Source organism: Lodderomyces beijingensis (assembly GCF_963989305.1).
Source record: "Lodderomyces beijingensis strain CBS 14171 genome assembly, chromosome: 3".
NCBI classification, from domain to species: Eukaryota; Fungi; Ascomycota; class Pichiomycetes; order Serinales; family Debaryomycetaceae; genus Lodderomyces; species Lodderomyces beijingensis.
The window spans coordinates 1,590,967-1,616,525 of NC_089972.1; the positions used below are offsets into that span (position 1 = coordinate 1,590,967).

Genomic DNA, 25,559 nt, shown 5'->3' on the forward strand with positions numbered 1-25,559 from the left:
TCAATGATTGCCTTCCGTCAACTCCACGTGGCCAATACCAGGGAACTCCTTCTTGTAGTACTGCTCCGTCAAGGCATGTGATGGCGCGGGCAACTTGTCCAAAGTTGTTAGATGGACAACTGACCCGCCCCAGCCTGTGCCAGTGACTCTCGATCCGAACGCGCCGTTGGCCAAGGCAATCGAGCAGATTTCGTTCAATTTGTCATTCGAAGATTCGTTGAGGTGATGCAAGTCCGCTTGAGACTCGTTCATCAATTGGCCGAACCTAATGAGGTATACCGTGTCCGAAGTTGGTTGTGGTTTTTTTTGCAATAGCTCCAATGTTTGCAAAACCCTCAAGGATTCTCTATATACATGTCTAGCTCTCTGATACAATTTCAACTTTTCAAACTTGACTGGGAGCTTGGAAAGGTATGAGCGTTGAAACTCGTCCGTTGTGAGGCCCAATTCCTCAGCAGCTTCGCGGTGGGTATACCCATCGCGCATCGACAATACAGCGTCAACAGCTTCAATCATTTTCTTCACCAAATTCAGCCCTTCCTTAACGTCGTGGCCATTCCATTCTCCACAGTACGCATCCATCACGCTCCTCAACGAGGAAGTTTGCAAATTGGAGTCTCTGCGGGCTTTTGCCCACACGCCCAATTTCTTCGCCAATATGTCGCTTGCGATGGCCATTTCCACGACTCGCAAATTGTAATGCACGGGCGCAGTCTCGTGTCTATTCGAAACTTGCAACGAATTGGTGATCAAAAAAGTTAAGCTTTGCACGGGGAATTGGCACGGCACCGCTTTCAACTCCGGTTTAAATTGAATCTCCAAGGCGTGGCCAGACTTCGCCATTTACAGAAGCGCACTGGTCCATGCCACCATTGTTTAACCCAATGTAATGCTCAGAGACAACCGTGATCTTGGTCAAGTCCGCTTTCGAGATTTTGGTGTGGCCGTTAGCGTAGACGATTGCCAACGTGGCAGCCACGCAGAATGCAGCAGATGAAGACAAGCCGCCTCCCGTGGGTACAGTTCCGTCAAAACACAGCTTCATCCCCTTGAGCTTGCAGTAGGCATTGGTTTGTTGGAGGAAACTGCGCGCCACGATCAAGGCACATCGGAAGTAGTTGGCCCACCCGTGGCGTTTATCCATTGAGATTCTTCTTGCGCGGCGCGAGGGAGCTTGATACATTCGCGGGGGAACTCCTCGCACTTGGTGTTGGTTATGATCATTTCGTCGTCGTTGTCCTTGTCCTTGTCGTTGTCAGTGATTGAAACTGCAGCCACCACGTCAACGTCAATGGCCATGGGCAAGACCGAGAAGAAATTGTAGTCGATATGGTCGCCTATCAAGTTGACTCTTCCCGGTAATCTGGCCAAGAAATCAACTTGAGCACCAGGGAAATTTCCATGGAACCGGGAGATGAGTTTATATCATATCTTGCTTGTTGTAATGTAGGGTTGGAATAGAAGGACAAGTCGTTGAATTCTGGGACCGTCGACATCTTGAATGCTGAAAAAAAAGAAAGAAAGAAAACGAAAAACAAAAAAACTCCGTAGGCAAGAATGGAATATAAAAAGTAAGCTCTGAGTTATTTAAGCGGAGAGTGGAACGGGGAACATTACATCGGAGTTGATGTGTTCATCTCTCCACAACCATCATGTTTGGGACTCGAAGCAAAAGGCATTTCTTTGAGCCAGTCTGTTTTCTGTGTCTGAAAAATCTTGAGATCTAGGATTTTATGTCTGATTTTAGATCTTTTAGGGGTTTTTTCCGTTTCTTTAAGTTTTTTTTTTCCTCGTTTTTTATTTTTTTTCAATTTTTCCGAAGCGACAGTAACGCCAGCCGCCTAAAACTTTTAATAGCCAAAATTCTCACTCCGTATGCTAACTGTATGTAAACATTTCACTTGGATTTGATAGAAAAAAAAAACTCTTTTGAGAGTGGTTCAGAAGGTTGTTCTTCCCCATGTCTTTATCTCACTTTCCCCACTCTCTTCACCCCCACCTCCACACTACTGTCATCAACTCTCTTTTTGGTGTCTGCAACTAGCGTTTTAGCTTTTGTGCTTCTTCTAATGCACTGATCTTTCCGATCTGCGTTCGGACTAAAGTCAGTTTATAATATTTGTATGTATTTGGAGAGTGGAGAATGATTGCCTAACAAACGGCAAACACATGAACATTTGCCATAGTTAAAGCCAATGCAACGTTACATTCGAGCCCTTTGAGATTTAATCTCTAGTCCCTGGCCTAATTTTTGCTATTGTGTCCCTACAAATATTTTGAAGTTCCACTTTTAAAAACTTTGACACCTTTCACCACCAAAAAAAAGCAGGGCCATAAGATAACCTTTCAGAAAAACAAAACCCAAAGAATGACTAGCAACAGCGATCAGTATATTCTCGTTACCGGTGGTGCTGGCTACATTGGCTCGCATACCGTTGTTGAGCTCATCAACAACGGATACAAAGTCGTCATAGTTGACAATTTGTCCAACTCGTCTTATGATGCAGTGGCTAGAATCGAGTATATAGTAGGCCAACATATTCCATTCCACAACGTCGACATGAGAAACTATGATGAATTGAACAAAGTTTTCCAAAAATATCATGTTGTGGGAGTTGTTCATTTTGCAGCATTGAAAGCCGTGGGAGAATCGGTGAAAATCCCCCTTAAGTACTACGACAACAATGTGCGAGGAACCATCAATTTGGTTGAAGTTTGCACGGAAAACAACGTCAAAACGATTGTGTTTTCTTCAAGTGCTACTGTTTACGGAGATGTCACTCGGTTCGGTCCCACGGAGATGAACCCCATCCCAGAACGTGCCCCATGGATCCATCCAACCCCTATGGCAAGACCAAATACGTTATCGAGCTGATTTTACAAGATGTCCACACCAGCGATCCACAATGGAAGGTTGCCATTTAACCCAATCGGTGCTCACCCCTCTGGTCTATTGGGAGAAGACCCCCTTGGCATCCCCAACAACTTGTTGCCTTATTTGGCCCAAGTGGCCATTGGCAGGAGAGAACGCTTGGATGTATTTGGCGATGATTACGATTTGCATGATGGGACACCCATCAGAGATTACATCCACGTTGTCGACTTGGCGAAAGGCCACATTGCAGCATTGAACCATTTGAAACGTTTGAATGCTGAAAATGAAGGTATGTACCGGGAATGGAATTGGGTACTGGGAAGGGCTCGACTGTGTTTGAAGTTTACAATGCGTTTTGCAAGGCTGTGGGAAGAAGGTTGCCCTACAAAGTTGTCGGTTGAAGACAAGGTGACGTGTTGGACCTGACCGCGAAGCCGGATAGTGCCCATGCCGAGTTGAAGTGGAAAGCAGAGTTGAGCGTTGAAAACGCGTGTGTCGATTTGTGGAGATGGACAACTGAAAATCCCTTTGGGTTTGCAGCAATTGAAAATTACCAGTGGCAACTTTTTGGCTGCGAAAATGACAGGAAGCACAGTTTCACAAATGGCGACTTGAAGGTGAGTTTTCGCAATCGAGGCGCGACGATCCAACTGATTCAATTCAAAGATGAAAATGTTGCTTTGGGATTCGACAATGCTGAGGACTACAAGCGAGACAACAACCCTTACTTGGGAGCAACGGTGGGGAGATGTGCCAATCGAATCAGAGGCGGCGAGTTAGAATTAAATGGCAAGAGGTATCGCTTGACTCAAAACGAAACGGGCAAAAACACCTTACACTCACGCGCGCATGGGTTCGACAAGCAGGACTTTTTCGGTCCTGCTGTTAAGAACAAAGATGACAAGTTTGAGATTTATTTCAAGTTGATGGGTTCCCGGGAACTTTGCAAACGATAGTGCATTACACAGTTGGCAGTAGTTTTATTGACATTGAGTATGAAGCTACGCTATTGACGGGCGAAGAAACGATTGTCAACTTGACTAATCATAGCTACTTTAACCTTTCTCACCACAAGACGATAGACAATACAAATGTCAAATTCTTTACCGGCAAAATCTTGCTGCTAGACTCAGCGGGTTTGCCCACCGGTGGCAAGATCACTGAGATGGGGCATTTGCCAACTAAAATTACACCCGATGTGTCACTTGATGAGTGCTTTGTTGTGTCTGAAAACAAGAGCATCGACACGAGACAAGCTCCCATGCAAAAACTAGTCGAGGCTACTCATCCGGATTCTGCAGTCAAGTTGACTGTTTCATCAACTGAGCCCGCGTTCCAATTCTACACCGGCGACGGGATTGATACGTCGCAGTTTGGCACGAGAAGTGGGTTTTGCGTGGAGCCATGCAGATTTGTCGATGCTATCAATTTGGAACATTTCAGAGATCAAGTTGTTTTGAAAAAGAACAATGTATACGGTGCTAAATTCAAGCTTGAATTTGCAGCAGTATAGATGATTAGATAGATAGATTAGACAGTTAGATTGGATCAAATTCTTTCAATTTATCACCCACGGTCAGATTTCAAGTGCAACTATTTTCTCCAGACCGCGAGAATATGTGAGGCGCTCTACACCGCCAGCACAAACCAAAAGAAAAGTAAAATTCTCTACAGCGCACTTTTTCCCCCCTCCCTCCACTCAAAGCACATTTCAATGAAAATCTACTCCATACTCATACTAAACAAAGCCGGCGGCCTAATATATCAGAATGAAATCAGCCCGGGACTTTCAAAGCTTACCGCTAATGACTACCTTGTGCTAGCTGGAACACTCCATGGAGTGCATGCAATTGGCTCGAAATTGACTTCAACAATCGCCAACCCGAATTCTACAACACCATACAAGTCAAGCACCGAGGAGTTCAACATGCAGCATAACGCAGCAATATTGGCCAATGGCAAGCAACTTGGATCAGATAGTAACCGGCTGGGATTAAAGAGTCTAGAAACTGATCTTTTCAATTTGTACATTTTCCAAACCGTGAGCGGGTTGAAATTCATCTTGATCACAACGTCTAATTTGGATGATTTCCAGGTGAAGCTGACGAATGAGCTTTTCAATCTTTTATATGTGGCTTACACTGACTATGTTATGAAGAACCCGTTTTATTCCTTGGATATGCCAATAAAATGCTCGCTTTTCGACGTCAGGGTTAAAGAGTTGTTGAAGTCGTGATTATCTTTAGCACAATGGCAATGAATATAATCAAAGGGCAGTTCGATTTGGTCCTCCCCTCCCCCCGTGAACTCACAAGCTTACCTTGGTTTTTTTTTTTTTTTTTTTTTGCTTGCATCCAAGCAGAATAAATCTTGCCTCTATGCATCCACTTGACTTTTTGTCATAATTGATTGTATTCCCCTTCTCCCCCAAGTCTCTCTTGGAGCAACGACGCTGCTTGTAATCGCTAACAACCAATTTGAACACGGGCATGGGCTTGTTCGTGGGGAGGGCTCAACGCTGATTCCTCTGAACAAGTTGTTCGTTCCACCATACATGATCTCGTCAGTTTGAAACATGATGAAAAAAAGAGGTGATTTGCGACATCATCACTCGCTGACTTTCAAGACGAAGATAGCGCTTTCCCAAACCGACAGGATATTGTTGATAATATCAACGCAGATGAACAAAACATTGCACTCCTTTGTTTGTTTTTTTTTTTGCATGAAATCATGATAAAAAAAGAGTTTGAGCCTATGAAACCGGCTCTGCCCTAACAGCCCACATGCTCATCTCAAATGTGCATGTTTGAACGCTTTGATTGCTGTTTGAATTCAAATGACGAAAACGTGAGCTGTTTGCTCGTCCTCAGATTCGTTCACCTCCGCCCAAACGTGGCCTTTTTAAATATTCATCTGGTATATTTTTCCGAGACAAATTTGTGTCTGCATACTCTCCACTGTCTGAATAAATATTTATCCCGCAATTGCGCTTGTTCAAGCGCAATTGCGTTTTGCGCTATATCTGTCGACTTGAAAATGTAACGTTACATTTGAAATTCGCCATACATTTTTCATACTGGCCCCTAGTTGAGAGTAGATAACAATGTCTGCATACCTATCAACTACTATTTCCCATACTGAAAAATGTTTGAATACATTCAATCGCTAAACTGGATTACTCAATTCATCAATCAAACTCCATCTTCCCGATTTTCCCTCAAAATATAACACATTTCATGAAAAGCACAATACGGGTGGAGAAAAGGGGCACAATTCCACTATCCGAGCTTACACGTTTTTTATTTTGCTGAAAAGGCTATTAGAATAGAAGATTCATTTTCGTGTTGCCATCGTCACAGATTATAGAAAGTCCCCCCAGGTGCAGCTCAAATTCTTGTCAATGTCGCTCAATCATCTTCTCAATCCAGTCACGTCGACACCAACATATCTTCAAATGACGCAGGAGTTTGACTTTACCAATCATTCGCATAGACGCTACAATCCGTTGACCAATAGATATGTCTTGTGCTCGCCGCATAGGGCAAAGAGGCCATGGAAGGGAGCCAAGGAGGAAATTAAAAAGACCCAATTGCCCGAGTATGACCCAAAGTGTTACTTGTGTCCAGGAAACATTCGAGCCACTGGTGATGTCAACCCGAAATACCAATCGACCTATATTTTCACCAACGACTATCCTGCCGTGCGATTGGATCAACCAGACTATGTTGCTGATGAAACCACCGACAAAACTAAATCGAGTTTGAAAAGCAGGCTCTTCAAGACGCAGGGAGTGAGGGGGAAATGTTTAGTTATCTGCTTTTCGCCAAAGCATAACCTCACCATCCCTCTCATGACGTTTGCAGAACTCAACAATGTAGTGCAAGCGTGGCAAAACTTGTATAATGACTTGTTGCTCGAGGTGGAGACAAAAAAGAGCCCTTACAAGTATCTACAAATTTTCGAGAACAAGGGCTTTGCAATGGGCTGTTCGAATCCGCATCCACATGGGCAAGCCTGGTGTTTGGATTCTGTCCCTTCAGAAGTAGACGACGAATTGGTCAACATGCTGAAGTATTTCCACGAAAACCACAGTCATTTCCTTGGCGATTACGTCCAGTTGGAATTGCAGGAGAAATCGAGGCTTGTTGCCGAGAACGACTCGTTTATAGTGGCTGTCCCTTATTGGGCATTATGGCCTTTTGAAACGTTGTTGATTTCAAAAGAACATGTCAAGTCGTTACGAGATTTCACTGAAAAGCATAGACTGGACTTGTGTCAAATTTTAAAGACTTTGACTACGAAATACGACAACTTGTTCAATACCTCGTTCCCGTACTCGATGGGTATCCATCAAGAGCCATTTGAATGTTCAAAAGACCACCGTGAATGCTCGTGGTTCCACATCCATTTTTACCCACCGTTGTTGAGATCTGCAACTGTCAAAAAGTTCTGCGTTGGGTTTGAGATGCTTGGCGGGGCACAGCGTGATTTAACCAGCGAGCAAGCTGCTGCCAGACTTCAAGAGCTAGATGGGGACAACCATTATACAAATTTAATAGAGTAGCAAAAACGTGGTAGTGGTGGTACTAGGATTAGTGGCAGCAGCGGCGGTAGTTGTAGTAGAATCAATAGATTGAAAAGTTTTGCATTTGGAAGCGCAAAATTTTGCAGTAATTGTAACTCATCATCTTAACTTAACTTATACTCCCTCCATCGTGGTTATCCTTTTCCCCCAAAAAAAATTCAAAAAATTCTTATAGAATGACGAGTGAGTTTATAGAGTCTACTCCAGATGTAGATACTGCCTTGGATCCAATTATCAAGGAGACCAAACCACCATTAGATTCCAGGATTGGCAAAGACGCTCCATTCGTGTTTGGTCAAAGATTCCTCCAAAATGAAAACGACGTATTCAATCACAATGCCTGGGATAATGTCGAGTGGGGGGAAGAGCAGATCAACCAGGCAAAGGAGATGATAGCTAAACAGTATGAGGAACCTGTACGTGACTATGAGAAATCGCTTTTCAATGCCAACCCAGCCAAGTATTGGGACATTTTCTACAAGCAGAACAAGGAGAATTTCTTTAAAGATCGGAATTGGTTAAAGATTGAATTCCCTTTGCTCTTTGAAGTCACTACAAAGGAGTACCAAGAACCAACCACGATATTGGAGATTGGATGTGGTGCTGGCAACACCTTTTTCCCCATCTTGAGCCAAAATGAAAACGAGAATTTGAAAATCTTTGCTTGCGACTACTCGAAAGTTGCAGTTGACCTTGTCAAGAGCAACGAAATTTTTGAGCTACAGCATGACAAAGGTGTGGCTTATAGCTCGGTTTGGGATTTGGCAAATGAACAAGGGGAACTCCCCGAGGATTTGGAACCCAATTCAGTGGATTTCGTGATTATGATCTTTGTCTTTTCCGCATTGCACCCTAATCAATGGAATCAGGCCGTGAGTAACTTGTCCAAGGTCCTCAAACCAGGCGGACAGATCCTTTTCAGAGATTATGGAAGATACGATCTTGCACAAGTGCGGTTCAAAAAGGGAAGATTGTTGCAAGACAATTTCTACATTAGGGGAGATGGCACCAGAGTTTACTTTTTCACTGAAGAAGAGTTGGAAACGATTTTTTGCAAGGATGGGGGACCGTTCAACAAGATTAAGATAGCCACAGATAGAAGATTGCTTGTCAACAGGAAGAAGCAGTTGAAAATGTACAGAAACTGGCTACAAGGTGTCTTTAAAGCATGATTATATTGATGTACAACACGTTGTCTAGATGCTTAAAGATCTGCCATATTTTAAGGAGCGGTAGTCGGTGGAGAGCAACTGCATCAACTCCGTGTACTATGGCACGAGAGATTTTGACTAGGTCCGGCGGTATTTGTTCTTCAAGAAATTCAATGAAAAGCTGGGTTGGCGTAGCTGAGACCGTTATCGCCGTTTTGTCACCAGGTAGAAACAACTTGACTGGGAGGCTCCGCTGTTGCTTAATGGTCTTTTTGTTGACAGACTCATAGTCATACAAGTTTCTAGATTGGATCAGGTGCCGTAGCCGTTCCGAATTCTTCTCGCTCAATTGCATGATCGGCTTGGCCGTTCCATTCGCAACAAAACATGATTGCTTCAATTGGTTCATGAGCACTTCATTTAAAGCTCCCAAATAGTCAATGGAGTTGGCATCATCAAAGGACTTATTTTTGCGCATAAAGGGGATGATATATTCGGATGGGTAATTTGCATCAAGTTTCAAGTCAAGTGTCCAATGACTGCTGCGATCGTGGTAATGAGCTGCTAAATATAGCTTGTCGTAGAGCACTCCTATTGGTAAGTTCCATTTGAGTGGCACTCCTTCGTATTCTAACCATATGGCATTGCTGATTTCATGTTTCAAAATCAATTGAAAGTAATCCCTGATCTTCGGGTATAAAAGGGGTAGGTACGAGTTCCGGAACCCTGCAATCAAAAATTCCGCCTCGTGACCCTGATCAGAATACACAATCTTTAGATTGATAGAGCCTTCCCAAAGTCTCTTTTTTATTTCCATTGCATCCTCGATTCCGAGCATTTGACACCGTGAACAATCCTAGTTCCACAGCTGACCAAGTAAAAAAAAAAAAACAAAAAAAAAACAAAAAAAAAAAAGACAATTGACGTGGGGGCTTTTAGATTGTACTTGTCGGTGCTGCAGAACCGAGAACCAGCCTGGATGCTGATGATGGTGGTGATGGTGATGGCAAGGATAACAATGGTGAAGATTTCCAGTCAATCAGCTATCAAAAAAAAAAAATAAAAAAATAAAAAAATATAAAAAGATCATGGTTATCAACTTGTCTCCAGATTTTCAAAATGCGCCTCTTTTAGTTTAAAAGAGCCAGCCTTCAAGCTAGCAACATGTGACCCATCCATTCTAGTACTCTTTCACAATGTTTCATGTATGCCTTTCTCTTCTACCCAGGCCCCCCTATCATACATAGGTTGAGTTTACTATTTGCAAATTATTTACTAGTCTAAGCTGGTATAAATGTCTTTGCAAGTCCTCTCTGATTGACAGATACAGTCACTTTTGCGCATTATGCACCACACGGTTTGATCGATGAAGGTCCAGTCCCGCAAACAAGTTCTTTCACATACGGATTCACCAATTTCGATCCCGGTGTTGAACATCAATGACATCTCAAAGGCTGTTGATTCGTTCAGGCCTGGAACTTATTATGTTGAAGATCTACCTGTGAATCTCCCTACTTTCACCAACAAGACTACTCGTTCATATGGGATTTCCACTGCTGATGAAGATCGAGAAAATCGAGTCGTGAGCGAACCTCCTTATCCTCCGCCTCCACCTCCGCATCACACGGAGATACGAAAACCGATTGAGGATTATCGGGTGGTATCAGGATGGGGAACTCTGGATTTCAACTTGCGAGCGCATCGCTCGCCGCAGTTGCATCATGAGACGCATTTTGCCAAGCTGCACCAAAGGAATTCGCCAACACAGCGGCTACTGTACGACTCGAGCTCTCTGTTCTATCCTATGAGTCTCGATCAAGTTAACCACCAGAAATCCCGCGTCCACTCCAGCTTTCCAGAGAATCGAGATAGAGATAACCAGCTAAGCGAGTACAGAGACTCTTTGTTCTCGGTATCTGGCCAGTGGGAGAACGGATCCTCAAGCAGTTCGGTTTATGACGATGACGACGACGGCACTAATCCCGGGTTGGATCGCGAGAAAGATCCAACCAAAAGAATGGAGTTTGCTCATTTCCAACAATTCACAAACTCTTACTCGACTACACCATCTAGAGAGGCTTTTGCCGAAAAGTATGAGCCACGCGTGGATGTTTTTTCCAAGGGCTACAAGACAACGGCTATAGCTGAGCCCACAAGTCTCCCGAAAGTGCGGACTCGCGAGGCTATGGTTGAGGGTGCACGGAACAGTGTTCACATTGGTTCGAGACAAAAATCGGAAACATTGGTAACCCAACCCCATCCGTTGCAAAGCCTGTGTCCAACCAGCACAGCCCATAACCACCGCCAAAGGAGACAACTGCAGCTGCAGCAAAAACAACCTAAACAACGCTTTTCCTCCACTGGAGCTGCTACCGCTGTGAAGCCTGGTGCGTCTGATTTTTGCTTGGACAGCCCTTTCTTTTACAATGAGAGTCGATTCCCACGCGTTGCGTCGACTCCAATAAATTGGAAACATTTCACGATTGCCGAAACTGATCACTTAACACAGAACGAAGCGAAGGAGAAAGTGGAGGCGGACGAGGAAGCAAAGAAGCGCAAGAAGAAGAAGAAGAAGAATCGAATGAGCTCGTTTATTGGACAGTTGAGGACAAAGGAAAAGAAATTAGAATCCTGATTGATGATGTTGAATTGATCCCCGACATATTTGTGAAACCAGTTTTTATAATTTTGTAATCAACTCATCTCCCTTGTATTTGTCCAAAATGTCTTCTATCCCGTACTTTTTGGCAATTGCAGGACTTATGAATCTTCCTCCCAAGTAGTGTTTCTTATCGGGTCCGCTATTGACGAATCTTTCAGCGCAAGGCTTGGGAGCACTCAAACTGATAAGCATGGAGGCGTTTATATCGACATCAGTGGGACCTTCATCGACATCCCATCCAGATGGAATATCGACTGAAACAATAGGGGGCAACTCGTGATGATGCGTCGAGAGAAACGCAATTACATCCTTGAATGGGTCTCGAACTGGTGGTTTAAAGGAGAATCCAAACAAGGCGTCCAATATCACTCCCACCTCGCCCTCTTTGCTGAGTAGCGACTTGATCTCTTCCAACGTGGATATTTCCTTGACGCCGAGCTCTTGTAGCTGTTTGACGAGGTTGGCATATAGCTGATTATGGGTTGATCTCTTGGGGTAGTATAGAACTGGGTCATAAGCACCCCAAGTCCTCAAATGGCGAGCTGCAACTAATCCATCGCCTCCGTTATTACCTGGTCCAACCAATACAAGAATCTTTTGCAATGGCGAATTTTGTGTCTGCTTGTGGCGAGGAGGATATTCAGCGTAGATTGCTTTTGCAACCGCAAGACCAGCAAGTTCCATCAATTGATCAATTGAGAATGCGCCGGTTGACATTAACTCCTTGTCGAGCTGTGCCGCTGCCTTAGCGGACAATATCTTGAAGCTTCGAGACATTGATTTGTTCTTATTGGGGTTTTCATCCTAAAAGGCGGAGGAGCAAGGGGGGTGAATGTTCAAAACAGAGTGACTCTCGGGAATAGCTAGATGTGGTGAGAGAGAGCAAGTCAAGTTCAGTTAAGGGGCTTTGCCTGATTATACGTACAGTTGGTAGAGTACGGCCGGGCAAAATCTCGAGCCGCCTACAGGCCCATGGGAAAGTTCTGTGAGATCGGTCAGATATTCCCCACGTTATTTGATAATATTGATGGCTGAATACTTTCGACCTTTGAAAGACATACAGCTTGCTGAAGAGTCAGGGTTCAAGCCAATGCCATTCGCCTTCTCCGGTGTAGCCCTTGGCGGGTCGGAAGTGGGAGACAAGGTGGTTGAAAGAGGTAAAACAGTGGACATCTATAATTGCGAGCCATCACTTTCAGCTTGTTCAAAATCGACGATACATTCCGGCCCCGATGCTTATAACGATGTCATTGGCTTGGTTCACCACCCCAGCCAACCACATAATTTGGTCGGATTTTTATGAATAGTCTTTTTGCGCAGTGCGACTTCGTAGATAAAAAGTAATCACGTGCCTTTTCTAGGGCTTAAACCTAGTTATTGTGACACCAAAATATATTTTTTCTACTGTACTCACACACCCTCACACTCTCTCACCCTCTCACACATCCTCTCGCTCTTCGTACGTACCAAATTGTTCGCGGGATAGTAGTGAAAAAAAAAAGACAAAGTTTTCCAGTGAAGGACTTACCGTTTGCAGATTAGCATTCATAGACAGCAAAGATGGCCAAAAGAAGTCAAGGTATGCACTAGGAACGATATAGAATCTGAACTGAAGTCAACTAAGAGCTAAGAGCCAAGAGGGAAAGAGCAAAGACGAAAACGAGCTAGATTGCCGGCCTCCTGGGAAAGACATGGGAGCATCTTTTCAAAATCAAAGCTACCCATTAAAGCATGTTCCCAACTAAGAGCAAACTCACGAAGGGACTCGTTCTTTGACTGCAAATTCAAGCAAAATTCCAAGAGCGCACTATGCTCGGGCTGTTCATGTTAGTGGGACTCATTCACCTTCAATGCTCATATAACAGTGGCATAGTTTTGATGGAATTTTCACGGCAAAGCTTTACCTTCATCTTCATTGTTATCTTTCTCATGTGCAATTCAGATCAGTTCAGTTTAGTTTATTTTCTACTCAAGATGTGACAATTACTAACAAGATTTTCTCCTAGACGTTTCCTCATCCCGCTCAAAGTCAAGAAAGGCTCACTTTTCCTCTTCATCAGTGGAAAGAAGAGTTCTTTTGAGTGCTCCATTATCTAAGGAATTGAGAAAAGAATACAACATAAAGTCGTTGCCAATCAGACAAAATGACGAAGTTTTGGTTGTCAGAGGTTCAAAGAAAGGTTCCGAAGGTAAAGTCAACTCTGTATACAGATTGAAATTCGCCATCAATGTTGAAAAATTGGAACAAAAGAAATTGAACGGTGCTACTGTTCCACTCAACCTCCACCCATCAAAAGTTGTCATCACAAAATTGCACTTGGACAAGGACAGAAAAGCTTTGATTGGTAGAAAATCGGGCAAAGCAGAGTAAGTGTGTTTTTGTTTTGTTAGGGGGGAAGAGGCTTTTCGTTTAATACATATGTAATTGTAAATTAGATAACTTGGATACGGCGCCTCCGTGGATCTTTGAGATCGTACTTTTCAGACTTTTTTTTTTCTATTCTTACTCTGTTATTCTGTTACTCTGTTACCCTTTTCCCTCTTGGACCCAATGGTTGAGAGTGGTTGAAGCCAATCTCGGTGACTTCTGAGCGGTAGCGCAAAAATTTACTTGATGTTATCAGGGTACAAAAAATCTCATTCTAGGTGTTTCTCCACTTCCCCAGCCCGACATCTCAGAGTCATTCAAAAGATTAAAACATTCAAACAATCACCCTGAAATATATACCTTTTCAGCATTCCAAAAGGAACAATAAAAAAAAAAAACAAAAAAAAACCAGAAAAACAAAGAAACAAAAGAAAAAAAGAACTTAATGTCGGTTGATAACGCTATATCTGATGAGGATGTGGAGTTATACAGCGGATTTGGCGCCCTGCCAATATCCAGGAACCAAATGAGAACGAGGAAGAGATGGTCGTTCGATAACAGCACACGACCTAATTTAGTGGATTTGCCACTGGAGGCATCGTCGGTGTTAGTTTCGAGAAGATTGAGTGACATAACCGGTGTTGACGGGGTGCATAAGCAGATTGATCCTTTGAATGAGCTCGGAGGAGCGCAGTTATACTCAACGGAATCTGGTAGGTTGTTCCACGCAGGAAAGATCATAATTGCTCTTGCTGGATTACCGGGACGAGGCAAAACACATTTATCGGTTTCCTTGACGAGGTACTTGAGATGGCTTGGGGTAAAAACGCATTCGTTCCACTTGGGGGATTACAGACGTGCAACTGCTGAAGATGACTTGACCCACGACTTGTTTGTTCCGACTCCGAAAAGCAGCAAGGCACATGTATTGCGGGAAAAAGCAGCCAATGAATGCTTGAATGATATCTTGAATTTTTTCAAAAATGACAAGGGTCAGGTGGCGATATACGATGCCGTCAATGCCAAGCCCGAGTTTAGGTTGCATCTCCATCAAAAGTTTTCAGATCTCAAGATCCAGCTCATATTCATTGAAAGCCTCGTTACTGATGACTCAATTGTGATGAAAAACATTGAAGAAGCGGCGAAATCGTCGCCAGATTACAACAATTGGGATTATGACTTGGCGTTCAAAGATTACAGCGAGCGGATTCAAGCTCTAGCGCCTTATTATCAAGAAATGGGATTGACCGATGATGAAAAACATTTGTCCTATATAAAGTTTATCAATTTTGGGGAAAGAATCGAGCTTCACAACTCCAATTACGGGTACCTCATCAACAAAGTGGTCTTTTATTTGATGAATGGTAGGATTAAATCGGGATCTGTGTTTCTCGCTCGTTGCTACAAAAACTCGGTCGATTTCAACCAAGATCCGCCGTTGGATGAGGAAGGTTTGAAATACTCCAAAGATTTGACAGAGACGTTGATTGAGCATTTGAAATCGGAGGGCAAGGACTACTTTGAACCGCATAAGGATTCCTCGGATCAGCTGGTTGAGGAAAAAGAAAAAGAAAAAGTTTCGGTGGAGGAAAGAAGGCCCGGTCTGGGAATGGACGGCGTCGATGAAAACTCGTTGGTGGTTTGGACGTCGGTGAAGAAAAGAACCATTGAAACCGCGCTGTATATGAAAAAGAGAATGATCAACACCAGGCACAGGGTGCAACTATCACAAAAGAACCCGGGGGTTGTGGGCACAATGTCCGAGACGGAGATACAACAAAAGTTTCCCGAGGAATATGCCCAGTTTTTGAAAGATCCATACCACTACAGGTTCTCGCGAGCTGAGTCTTATCATGACTTGGCAATCAAAATTGAGCCGCTAATACTTGAAATGGAGCGAATGAGTGGGGATATCTTGATCATTGCCGATGATACAATTTTGAAGGTCTTTTACGGGTACTTGATGTCTTGCTCATGCTACGACATCCCCGCTTTGAATTTCAAACAAGACGAGATAATCGAGATCAAGTTCAACGCGTACTCAAACACGGCCAGAAGGATCAAGATTAAGGAGTTTGTAGATAGTAAGGACCTGACGTAATTTTTTAAATAATTCTTTAATAAATACTGAAAAGAACAAAACAAGCTCGAAAGTCTTTAGTTGCAAAAATTGCGGTGCGCGCAAGAATGCCACATCAAAGGCCACACACACAGCGATACTATTTGAAAGGAGGAGCCCCCCCTTCACGGCTGCACAATATATATATAAAGGCAAGTTGAAAAACCGACTAAGTAGAGCCGTGATGTCACTAATACCCACCGCGACTTACATCTCAGACGACTCCACCGAGGAGACACTAGATTTCCACCCGGGAGAAGGACCACACCACACCAACGGGAAAACGACGCAGATTTCAGAGATTGTTATCAATGCTGGAGGAGAAGACCGCGATAAGCCCAGCGAGCATAAGGATACAAGTTTGGGCCACTTGCGGGCCTCCTTGACTACTTTACAGGACCAGATCAACGAGTTTTTGACACTACGGATGAAGTCGGGTGCGGCAGAGAGTAAAGATGAAGAAGAGTTGGAGAGGAGATTGCTTGATGAAGCAGGGGGCGAAGACGACGACGACGACGAAGAAGAAGAGGAAAAATAGATGCTCTCGTATTATTACATTTTCAATGTTGATCGACTAATTCATTGCTTGTCGCCCACAATCTTTGTCATTCCATCAATTGTCTTTTCAAGCGTTGTTTCAATATAATTTTGTTTAATTTTCAACCCCCTTTGGGTTTCCTTGTATTCCTTTTCATCCGTCTTTAGTTCATCAAGGTAAGCCTTGGTCTCCTTTGCAACAAACGCTTTCCCCAATCCCTGCCATACTCTTTCTTCTGGCTTGTTTAGTGAGTTTAACCGTGCCGTGGTTGAGCTTATCACGTTCAAATTTGTGTTGACCCGATCCAATTGCAAATTCACCATCGAGAGCTCGGCTCGCGACTTGTTGAGCTGGTTGTCCATCTCTATAAGGACCTTTTGTAGGGCTTCTTGGTTCATGATGACTGTGATGCTTGCTGGATCTAGTGAGCCAGGAGAAATTGAGTTGTTTGGGCGCTGTTCGCCAATGGATGAGCGAAGGTGATGGAAAAATATATCGAGGTTCCGCGACTACATTTACCATTTTTTTTTCACTTTCTTTACCCCCCCCCCACGAACAATAGTGTGAGACAACAATAGCCATGCTAAGAATTGGTTCCAGGACTCAATTGACTAGAAGCTTGTTGAGGCTAGGTTTAGCCAGATCATTTGCGACTTGTTCATACCACTTGCAGACGACGGCCCGGATCGATCCAAATGCACCAAGCCAACCTTTTGGAATAGACAAAACCATCGAACATAATACTCGATCTGAAACAAACAGACTTGCCAAGACCGGTAAACGATTTTGGAACAGCAGCGGTGTTTTCTTCAACTCCAAGACCAAAAACTACGAAATACAACTCGATGGGAAAACTTTGCGCACGCCGCTTGGATTCCCATTGGCATTGCCGGAAAGCAAGCAACAGTTGGCGTATTTGGTAGCCCACGAGTGGACCAACTTGCCCAATATATCCGTCAAATCTAGCGCTTTGCCCTTGACTGAACTCGCTTCGCGGGCCATCGACTTGGATCGTAAAGACCAAGTGGCGGAAGCAGAGAGGGAAAAAGCGGAAAACGTGATTGCGGTGGAAGACTTGAAAGTCGGCATGCTCAGATACTTGGATACTGACACTTGCCTTATTTTCGCTGGCAAAAAGGATTGCGATGGGAAATTGAGAGTCAAACAGGAAGAAATATACCCACCTTTGATCAAGGAGTGTGAAGAGTTTTTCACTACGTTTGGACGCAAAAACCAAATTCTTGAGGAATCTGAAGAAATCACATTGCGAAGCTTGGATTGCGAAAAGGACGGCCTTAGAGGAAACACGCAGGATCATAAAACGCAAGAGCTTGTGCTACGCTGGTTAGACGAGTTGGACATTTTTGAGTTGGTTGCATTGGAAAAAACCGTTTTGACAACAAAGTCCTTCCTTTGCGGCGTGTCGCTTTTGCGGTCAAACGTGTCCGATCCTGCACGGATGCAAAGCGTGTTCCAAGTGAACAAAGACACGAGCGATGCATTCTGGTACAAGACTGTGCAAGAGATCATAGAGTTGGGCAATCTAGAAACTATCATGCAAACTGGCGAGTGGGGGGAAGTTGAAGACACCCACGATGTAGAACAACGCCACTGGTTGAGAAGCTTGGCGTCGGCAGCACTTGTCAGTCACTAGCATACATAGTCGTATTCACACGGATATATCTTGATAGAGCAAGCATCTATATATACATATATGTATCTATGTGCGTATGGTCATATGTGTGTATCTTGATAGCCTCTGGCTGCTGGAGATAAGCAAAGGACCCCTGATACAAGACAGGTACAAGTAGATTAATCCAAGACATGAGCAAACAGCACTGGAAGTCAAACAGTACGCGTTAGTTTCAACGTCAGGAAAAAAGAACAGAGAGAGAGACGCACACATACACATACACCTAGAGATAACCTCTTGTTGATTATAACCTCAATCTGTTCACCGTTAAAAACACACATACATCTTTGAAACCGGAGTCTACGAAATCTACGTATCCGCACGTTGAAGGATCTCGGGGAAGGAAAAAAAAAACAATCCGTGATTTGACTTGTGACGAGTCGCTCGAGCCATCGTACTTCAGATAACTTTGTTTCACACACCTCCAACCCCCTCCTCCAAGTTTTATCAACCACTATCAACTATATTTTTATCTTCTATTTTTTTTTTTTGATTTCTTTGTTTTTAATTTTTTTTTTTTTTTACAACCAGAGCCAGGACCGATCAAAAAAGCGGTATCAATTCACGATAACGTCCTTGCACTTATTATGGAGACAGCAGAGGGCAAGCTGGGCTGTGACGAAGGGCAGGCCATCGTCACGCAGTCACGGAGGGAGATTTTGGAGCGACTAGAGTCGGCGGGGAGCACACCGCGGAGAGTCAAGGTATATTTATTGAACGGCGAGGACTGGCTAGATAACGGCACCGGGTACTGTGTCGGGGAGATTGAAGAGGAGACTAATGACGCGTACTTTACAGTTCGGAAAGAAACGAAATTGGATGAAGTCATCTTGAAGTCCAAGCTTGAAGGCTCGATCCAGTACCAGCGGCAGCAGGACACCTTGATTGTTTGGACCGACACCACAGGGTCCGATCTTGCGCTTTCCTTTCAGGAGGCTGAAGGGTGTGCCGATCTATGCGATTTCATTATCAAAGTCCAACAGGGCAACTTCAGTCCCAATATCTCCCTATATTATGTCGTTTCAAATGCCCAAGAAGGCGAAGACATCACTGAGCTTGTGGCGGGCCCTGTACGATATCCGCCTCAAACCCCTAGCATAGACAATGTCGGCGCTATTTTGGAGAGTCTAAACCAGGGAGCCAATGCCCAGTTCACGCGAACGAACCTCGTTGAATACATGATCGATATCGACTATTTTGAAAAGCTCGCTCGGGTGTTTGAAGAGGCTGAGCGGTTAAACCGAAAACAGTGCCTACACGAGATAAGTGACATTGTCAAGCTACTATTTGCATACAACGAGCCCTCGTTGGTAGACGACATGTTGTCTTCGGAGACAAAAATATTGTCATTGGCTGGAATGTTGGAGTATGACTCTGAATACCCAGATTTCAAGGCAGACCACCGAGCCTTGCTTGAAAACAAGTCGTACAAACTAGTAATACCCGTGGAAAACCTCAATATTTTCAAGATGGATTTTTACTTGAACACTTTGAAAGACGTGGTGCTCGTTCGGTTTCTTGACGGCCAGCCACTAACGTTGATCACTTCAAAGATTTACGACAACCAAATCCGAATATTTAACTATTTGGAAAAGGGCAACTATCTCCGCAAACTTTTTGACATTTACCGCGAAGATAAAAAAGTCGATGTGGAATCGAGGAGAGATGGCGTGAGAATGCTACATCAGTACGTGCAGATTGCCAAGTCGCTACTGAAACAGGACTTTTTCGCGTTGCTCGTGAAAGTGGGCATGTTCAAGATGATTAGCTTTGCTTTGAAAGACGACAATGATAAAATACGCATACTAGGGACTGAGATCATCGTTAGTGCCATTGAGCACGACGTGTCGTTGATCAACTCAAATGCCAATGCTCACGACGAATCTATAGATAATCTGGATCCACCTGCGCCTCATGCGCCGTCTGCCAAAATTGACATGATGAGCGACGATAAACAATTAGCTGAGGAGCAATCAGACGCGTCTGCTGAACCCAAGCAAATGCGAATGAAACTCGCCGACGATATGACCCTAGTCTCCAAATTGATTAAATTACTAGTGAGTGACGAAAACATTGGATTGAAGCACCAAACATTTGAAGCATTAAGGATTTTGCTAGACCTGAACATTACTGCCAATAGTAGTAACGACGACGAAAACAGCGACGAGGGCGGGGAAGATTTGGAAATTGCTCCAAACTCGGGCTTTCATGAAGATACCGATGAGGATTTCCAGGATATCCGAGCGCACAACTATTTCCAAGCATTTTTCACGCGGCTTGCGCCGGCCTTGTTTCGAGAAATCATTGTTATTGGAAAACATTCAACGTCGTCAGCAATTTTGGCAGGCAAATTTCTGGATGACAAGTCTGTGCTATTTCAGCTCCTTTGTGAATTGACAAACTTTTTCTTAAAAGAACACGACATTGGGTTAGTATCTGCTTTCCTTACCGAAAACGAGGTGATTCAGGGTCTTGTGAAAATCTTGAATTCAGATTCAAAGCCAGTGTTGAAGTTGCACGTACTCCGGTGCTTCAAGAAGATTATCTTGGCCAATGACGACAGGTTGACGGGGCACATTTTGGCCAACGGCATCTTGGGGCATTTTATAAAGTTTTTTGAAACCGTTGTCACCAAGAACAACTTAGCATGTTCCACGTGTTTGGACCTCTTGGATAACATCCGGAGATTTTCCGATTCAAGCAGCTACGACCGATGTGGCAATTTCCAGAAAATTGCCAAGCGCCTAGTCGAAGACCACCGCGATTTTTTGCAAAATGAAATAAGCTATGTCTCCACGGGAGTAGACTTGATAACGCTCACTGAAAACGACTTCAATTCCTCGCGCCACACTAGTATACTCGTCAACTGCGAAAGTGAGCTGTACAATGGGTCAGCGGTATCCAAATTCCAAGAGCTAGTTGAAGAAGACGATAGCCTGGGGGAACTCGAATTGATCAAGACGGACGAGGCAGGTTCGTCTGATGAAGAAATGTTGCAAAACAACTCGTCTACTCCACGCAACGATGACAATGTCGATGAGCCTACAGAGCTTTGCAAAAAGACGCTTGTAGACTCTCCTCAATTGGACCAGGAGCCCAAGCGGGTTCTGTTTCGAGTTGGAGAGAAACGGCCGCGCGACTACTGCGAGGAGGAAAACGAAACCATTGAAAGTGAAAACAGCAAAAAGAGTCTGAAGGAAAGTAGTGCCGATGGCACCTTTGTTGCTACCGATGAAAACGACAGTGGAAGCGACGACAAGAGTCCTATTGCGAGTGTGGTCTCGCTGGAACTAGACGCGTCTCCCAAATCAAACACGAGCTGTTCAAATTTCGAAACTTCAAACAAAGTTGTCATTGTCGGCGCGAGAAGTGAAGCAGCCAATGGGAATTAGAGAGATATATAAAGACGTTGTGGAGGGTGTAACTTTTTGTTTTCGGTTTTCTTAGTTTTGGCATATATATAGTTCCTGTTAAATGTCTGTATTAATATATATATAAATAATGTTCTTGGGATGTGCAATTAGTTAGTTTGCTAGTTTGGCATATAACCTAAGGGGGGGGGGCTCCAAAACTCTGGAGGTCTGAGCCGAGGACAGAACTGATTGCACTTTGTTGTTTGGCGCCAAAAAAAAAATGCTACCAGATGGCCGAAAGGTTGCAGTAGAAGATTGTGGGGGGAAGTTGGGGGGGGAGAGGGATGTGGTATCTGCCTTTTAAATAGCCGGGCAAATTTCCCACCCGCTAATCGTCAATTCCATTTTCAATTTTGCTCTTTTTTTGACATATTTCTATTCCAAAAGACGGCAATTTTTTCACAATTGTGATAGCGATACGCAGCGATGACCTTTTTAGATCAGTCATATTTGCAAACAAGTGTATGGAAACCGGACTTGTTCAAAGGTAAAGTCGTGTTTGTCACGGGGGGAGCAGGATCCATCTGCCGAGTGCAGACGGAAGCCATGGTTTTGTTGGGAGCCAATGCGGCTATCGTTGGCAGAAACCAGCAAAAGACGGATGAAGCAGCCAAAGATATACAGTCGTTGAGAGCCGGCTCCAAGGTTGTGTCGTTGCCCAATGTCGATGTGAGAGACGTCAAGCAGTTGAGTGCTGCAGTTGAAAAGACTGTGGCTGAATTGGGCAGAATCGACTATGTCGTTGCCGGTGCCGCCGGCAACTTTTTAGCTGATTTCAACCACTTGTCGTCCAATGCATTCAAGTCTGTCATTGACATTGATCTCCTTGGCTCGTATAACACGGTCAAGGCCTGTTTTCAAGAATTGAGGAAAAACAAAGGCGCCATTATCTTCGTTAGTGCCACTTTGCACTACTACGGTGTGCCATTCCAAATCCATGTTGGTGCAGCCAAGGCTGGTGTTGACGCACTTTCAAATGCTCTCGCGGTGGAGTTGGGTCCCATCGGAGTCAGATCCAACTGCATCGCACCTGGACCAATTGACGACACCGAGGGTATGTCCAGATTGGGACGTGGCGAGAAGGACGCTGCGATTGCAAGAGTTCCCATGCAGAGGTTTGGCACTAAGCAGGATATTGCTGATGCTACCGTATATTTATTTTCCCCTGCAGCAACTTATGTCAACGGCGATGTGCTAGTAGTTGACGGTGGTGCTTGGCAAGTGGGACAGGGCGCCGGTCAAAAGGACTATCCTGTTACGTTGAAGAAATATTTCGATGCCCCAAAGGGAGCCAAATTATAGATCAACACATTGTACGGTATATATTTGTTCATTGTACATTGCATTTTCCTGGCGGTTTTCATGGTGGCAGTGCCTCTCTCTCTCGCCAATTTGGACGTGCAAATGGACTCGAGGGCCGCCTTTTGTGGTGGTAACGGTACCGGTAAAACCACCTTGTTGAAGCTTATGAACTTTGGAGTCGTAGTTGTAGCCACGCATTGCTCATAACGTTGTAGTGGAAAAAAAAAAATCAAATTTTTAAATTTTTGTTATCAGTTGGAGCTGGTAGAGAGAGTACACCAGCCAGTCTACACTTGGAATTTCACTACTTGTCACAACGGCATACACTGTACACTCCACCGACAACTCCACCAACAGCAACAGTATCAGCAACAACAGCACGGTGGTCACTTTTTTCATTCTTTTTTTTTTTTTTGTTTTACTGTTGTTCATTTTTTTTTCCGTCCCATACAGGTTGCATACATTGACACGCAAGGCAAATGTCCATTGACCCAGAGACGCGCAGAAAACTCTTGAGTTTGCAAAAGACTGGCGAAAACAAAAAGTGTTTTGACTGCTCAGCTCCCAATCCGCAATGGGCGTCGCCTAAATTTGGTATATTTATCTGCTTGGAATGTGCTGGTGTCCATAGAGGCTTGGGTGTTCACATCTCCTTTGTGAGATCCATCACCATGGACCAGTTCAAGCCGGAAGAGACTTTACGCATGGACATTGGTGGTAATGCCAGATTGAAGAAATATTTCGTGGAAAACGGCATCGAGTTGGACTTGCCTCCCAAATTGAAATACGACAATTATGTTGCTGAGGACTACAAGGAGATTTTAACTTGTGAGGTCGAGGGCAAGGAGTTTGTACCGAAGGATCACTCTGGTCAGACATTGCCTGATAAAAACACGCCTGCAACTAACAAGACAACTGCAAACGCAACTGCAGCTTCTAGTATGAGCGGTGGCACAGCTGGGTTCCCAAATGAAGACCAGAAACTCCAGAATGAAGCATACTTTGCCAACTTGGGTGCCAAGAACGAGTCGAGACCCGACAACTTGCCCCCTTCACAAGGCGGTAAATACGCTGGTTTTGGTAACACGCCGCAACCAGCAGCGCCATCAAGCAATGGCGGTTCGTCATTATCCAATTTCACCATGGATAATTTCCAAAAGGACCCACTTGGAACTTTCACTAAAGGCTGGGGCTTGTTCTCATCATCAGTGGCTAAATCGGTGCAAGAGGTCAATGAGAGTGTCATTCAGCCTGGCATCAACTCGTTCAACCAAAGTGAACTTGGCACTGAGACGAGAAAGGCCATGGCGCAATTTGGCCAAAAGATGCAGGAGACTGGTAAGTATGGCCAAGAAACTTTCCAAAGTTTCACCAAGGACATTCACAATGAAGGGTTTAACAAAGCTGTGGACCATCGCTTCAATGGCTTATGGAATAGGGGCCAGCTGAGTAATGAAGTCCCCAATGCGTTTGGGTTCAAGAAATCCGAAAGCGGCGTCAAGTACGAGAGTTTATCTGGTGGTACCACTAAAAAGCACGAAGAGGATGATAAATGGGATGATTTCTAGGGGGGCTGATTAATTTTGAACCTTTTTGAAGGGATCTCTATTACAATATTGTTTGTACAGTAATCTATAGAAAGTATTTACAAAAAATGAACAAAAAAAAAAAAAGGCATCTCCCTCTATAAGTGCTTCATACAGCTTTCTTGTTGCGTTTGTCCTTTTGCTCGCGTTTCTGTCGAAGATAAGTGCGATATTCATCCTGGAACGACTGATAGCAATGGAAATATGAATCCTTAACATGGAAAGCTCGCACCACGGGCCACCTCAACACCCAGTCCACCACTCCGACATCCCTAACCACGGAACTCACGACAAAATAGCAAAGCCCAAAAATCACCCCGACAACAACACCAACGACAACTTGCTGCCACGTGTGATACTGCAAGTAGATCCGCGACCCAGCGACCCCGAAAGCCACCATCATCAACACCAAGCTCCCTGTGCGCCTATGCCATTTTTTCAAATGCTCAATCTTGAAAAGTAGGACACACGAATAATAAGCAGCGAAAAAGCCAATGAACTGCGCATGCGCAGAGGGCATGCCGTAGTTCAAAACGTGTCCTTTGCCATTTATCGCGCCAAACTCGCGATGGAAATCTGGTCGTGGGTTCTTGAATATAAGCTTCATCACTTTGTTCACTACTTCCGAGCATAGGTGGCCCGCGACAATGATCACGGGCTCGATCTCGCGTGTCACGAGGAACCACAGGAGATAAAAGACCATGATGTAGATGGGCAATAGTGAGAACTGGACTGATATGATGGAGATGATGTCGGTTGGGTCATAGAGGATGTACGTGTGGTCGAAGGGGATATGTTGGGGAATTATATCGGGGAAGTTCTCCGACATGACAAAAAACACGATAAGCGATGGTGTTTTTTGTCTCAATTGGGTGGGTAAGTGGGTTGCCAAAAAATGTTTCAAACGGCGGTGGTGTTGAATTTTGCAATTTTTTCTGCTTCTTTTCTCTTCGCGTGGAGCGGCAGAGGGTGCTGCAAAAATGTCAATATCAAGAGATTCGGCCAGGGCGTTGTTTGAATCAATAAATCTTGCACAGTTAAAAAATGGGGAGAAATAAAGTTACACGGGAGAGAAAAAAAGGGAGATATTATCAGCTAGAGTTTAAATAGTGTATATATTGCTATATTATGTGAGAGGACATCAGAGTTCGTGAGAGATGAAGGGAGTTTTGGTTCGGTTGAGTAAAATTTTCAGCCAAAAACCATGAGTGCAAATGGAAGGGGGGAAGGGGAGGAGGAAGAAGGAGACTTGCACTTGGACAAAGGG

General features: G+C 44.2%; 15 protein-coding genes across 15 annotated transcripts; 11 read left to right on the plus strand and 4 right to left on the minus strand. All coding sequences in view use genetic code 12, as the record gives it.

The window, feature by feature from the left end:
* LODBEIA_P27670 (uncharacterized protein) lies at positions 1-843 on the minus strand (the record flags this gene model as incomplete). Its single annotated transcript, XM_066972802.1, has 1 exon — positions 1-843. The coding sequence occupies one exon, from the start codon at positions 841-843 to the stop codon at positions 1-3; it is 843 nt and encodes a 280-aa protein (XP_066829705.1).
* A 3,746-nt stretch (positions 844-4,589) lies between these two features.
* Positions 4,590-5,111, plus strand: LODBEIA_P27680 (uncharacterized protein; the record flags this gene model as incomplete). Its single annotated transcript, XM_066972803.1, has 1 exon — positions 4,590-5,111. One exon carries the CDS (start codon positions 4,590-4,592, stop codon positions 5,109-5,111), a length of 522 nt encoding a protein of 173 aa, XP_066829706.1.
* Positions 5,112-6,329: 1,218 nt separating this feature from the next.
* LODBEIA_P27690 (uncharacterized protein) lies at positions 6,330-7,439 on the plus strand (the record flags this gene model as incomplete). The annotated part of the gene is made up of 1 exon (XM_066972804.1): positions 6,330-7,439. One exon carries the CDS (start codon positions 6,330-6,332, stop codon positions 7,437-7,439), a length of 1,110 nt encoding a protein of 369 aa, XP_066829707.1.
* Positions 7,440-7,636: 197 nt separating this feature from the next.
* On the plus strand, positions 7,637-8,632 carry LODBEIA_P27700 (uncharacterized protein; the record flags this gene model as incomplete). Its single annotated transcript, XM_066972806.1, has 1 exon — positions 7,637-8,632. The coding sequence occupies one exon, from the start codon at positions 7,637-7,639 to the stop codon at positions 8,630-8,632; it is 996 nt and encodes a 331-aa protein (XP_066829708.1).
* A 1,345-nt stretch (positions 8,633-9,977) lies between these two features.
* Positions 9,978-11,246, plus strand: LODBEIA_P27710 (uncharacterized protein; the record flags this gene model as incomplete). Its single annotated transcript, XM_066972807.1, has 1 exon — positions 9,978-11,246. One exon carries the CDS (start codon positions 9,978-9,980, stop codon positions 11,244-11,246), a length of 1,269 nt encoding a protein of 422 aa, XP_066829709.1.
* Positions 11,247-11,291: 45 nt separating this feature from the next.
* On the minus strand, positions 11,292-12,050 carry LODBEIA_P27720 (uncharacterized protein; the record flags this gene model as incomplete). Its single annotated transcript, XM_066972808.1, has 1 exon — positions 11,292-12,050. The coding sequence occupies one exon, from the start codon at positions 12,048-12,050 to the stop codon at positions 11,292-11,294; it is 759 nt and encodes a 252-aa protein (XP_066829710.1).
* Positions 12,051-12,833: 783 nt separating this feature from the next.
* LODBEIA_P27730 (60S ribosomal protein uL24) lies at positions 12,834-13,644 on the plus strand (the record flags this gene model as incomplete). The annotated part of the gene is made up of 2 exons (XM_066972809.1): positions 12,834-12,852; positions 13,280-13,644. The coding sequence occupies 2 exons, from the start codon at positions 12,834-12,836 to the stop codon at positions 13,642-13,644; spliced, it is 384 nt and encodes a 127-aa protein (XP_066829711.1).
* Positions 13,645-14,086: 442 nt separating this feature from the next.
* On the plus strand, positions 14,087-15,742 carry LODBEIA_P27740 (uncharacterized protein; the record flags this gene model as incomplete). Its single annotated transcript, XM_066972810.1, has 1 exon — positions 14,087-15,742. One exon carries the CDS (start codon positions 14,087-14,089, stop codon positions 15,740-15,742), a length of 1,656 nt encoding a protein of 551 aa, XP_066829712.1.
* Positions 15,743-15,944: 202 nt separating this feature from the next.
* Positions 15,945-16,298, plus strand: LODBEIA_P27750 (uncharacterized protein; the record flags this gene model as incomplete). Its single annotated transcript, XM_066972811.1, has 1 exon — positions 15,945-16,298. One exon carries the CDS (start codon positions 15,945-15,947, stop codon positions 16,296-16,298), a length of 354 nt encoding a protein of 117 aa, XP_066829713.1.
* Positions 16,299-16,339: 41 nt separating this feature from the next.
* On the minus strand, positions 16,340-16,696 carry LODBEIA_P27760 (uncharacterized protein; the record flags this gene model as incomplete). The annotated part of the gene is made up of 1 exon (XM_066972812.1): positions 16,340-16,696. One exon carries the CDS (start codon positions 16,694-16,696, stop codon positions 16,340-16,342), a length of 357 nt encoding a protein of 118 aa, XP_066829714.1.
* A 182-nt stretch (positions 16,697-16,878) lies between these two features.
* On the plus strand, positions 16,879-17,952 carry LODBEIA_P27770 (uncharacterized protein; the record flags this gene model as incomplete). The annotated part of the gene is made up of 1 exon (XM_066972813.1): positions 16,879-17,952. The coding sequence occupies one exon, from the start codon at positions 16,879-16,881 to the stop codon at positions 17,950-17,952; it is 1,074 nt and encodes a 357-aa protein (XP_066829715.1).
* A 626-nt stretch (positions 17,953-18,578) lies between these two features.
* On the plus strand, positions 18,579-21,383 carry LODBEIA_P27780 (uncharacterized protein; the record flags this gene model as incomplete). The annotated part of the gene is made up of 1 exon (XM_066972814.1): positions 18,579-21,383. One exon carries the CDS (start codon positions 18,579-18,581, stop codon positions 21,381-21,383), a length of 2,805 nt encoding a protein of 934 aa, XP_066829716.1.
* A 447-nt stretch (positions 21,384-21,830) lies between these two features.
* LODBEIA_P27790 (uncharacterized protein) lies at positions 21,831-22,706 on the plus strand (the record flags this gene model as incomplete). The annotated part of the gene is made up of 1 exon (XM_066972815.1): positions 21,831-22,706. One exon carries the CDS (start codon positions 21,831-21,833, stop codon positions 22,704-22,706), a length of 876 nt encoding a protein of 291 aa, XP_066829717.1.
* A 479-nt stretch (positions 22,707-23,185) lies between these two features.
* On the plus strand, positions 23,186-24,274 carry LODBEIA_P27800 (uncharacterized protein; the record flags this gene model as incomplete). Its single annotated transcript, XM_066972817.1, has 1 exon — positions 23,186-24,274. One exon carries the CDS (start codon positions 23,186-23,188, stop codon positions 24,272-24,274), a length of 1,089 nt encoding a protein of 362 aa, XP_066829718.1.
* A 127-nt stretch (positions 24,275-24,401) lies between these two features.
* Positions 24,402-25,121, minus strand: LODBEIA_P27810 (uncharacterized protein; the record flags this gene model as incomplete). Its single annotated transcript, XM_066972818.1, has 1 exon — positions 24,402-25,121. The coding sequence occupies one exon, from the start codon at positions 25,119-25,121 to the stop codon at positions 24,402-24,404; it is 720 nt and encodes a 239-aa protein (XP_066829719.1).
* Between the last annotated feature and the right edge of the window lie 438 nt (positions 25,122-25,559).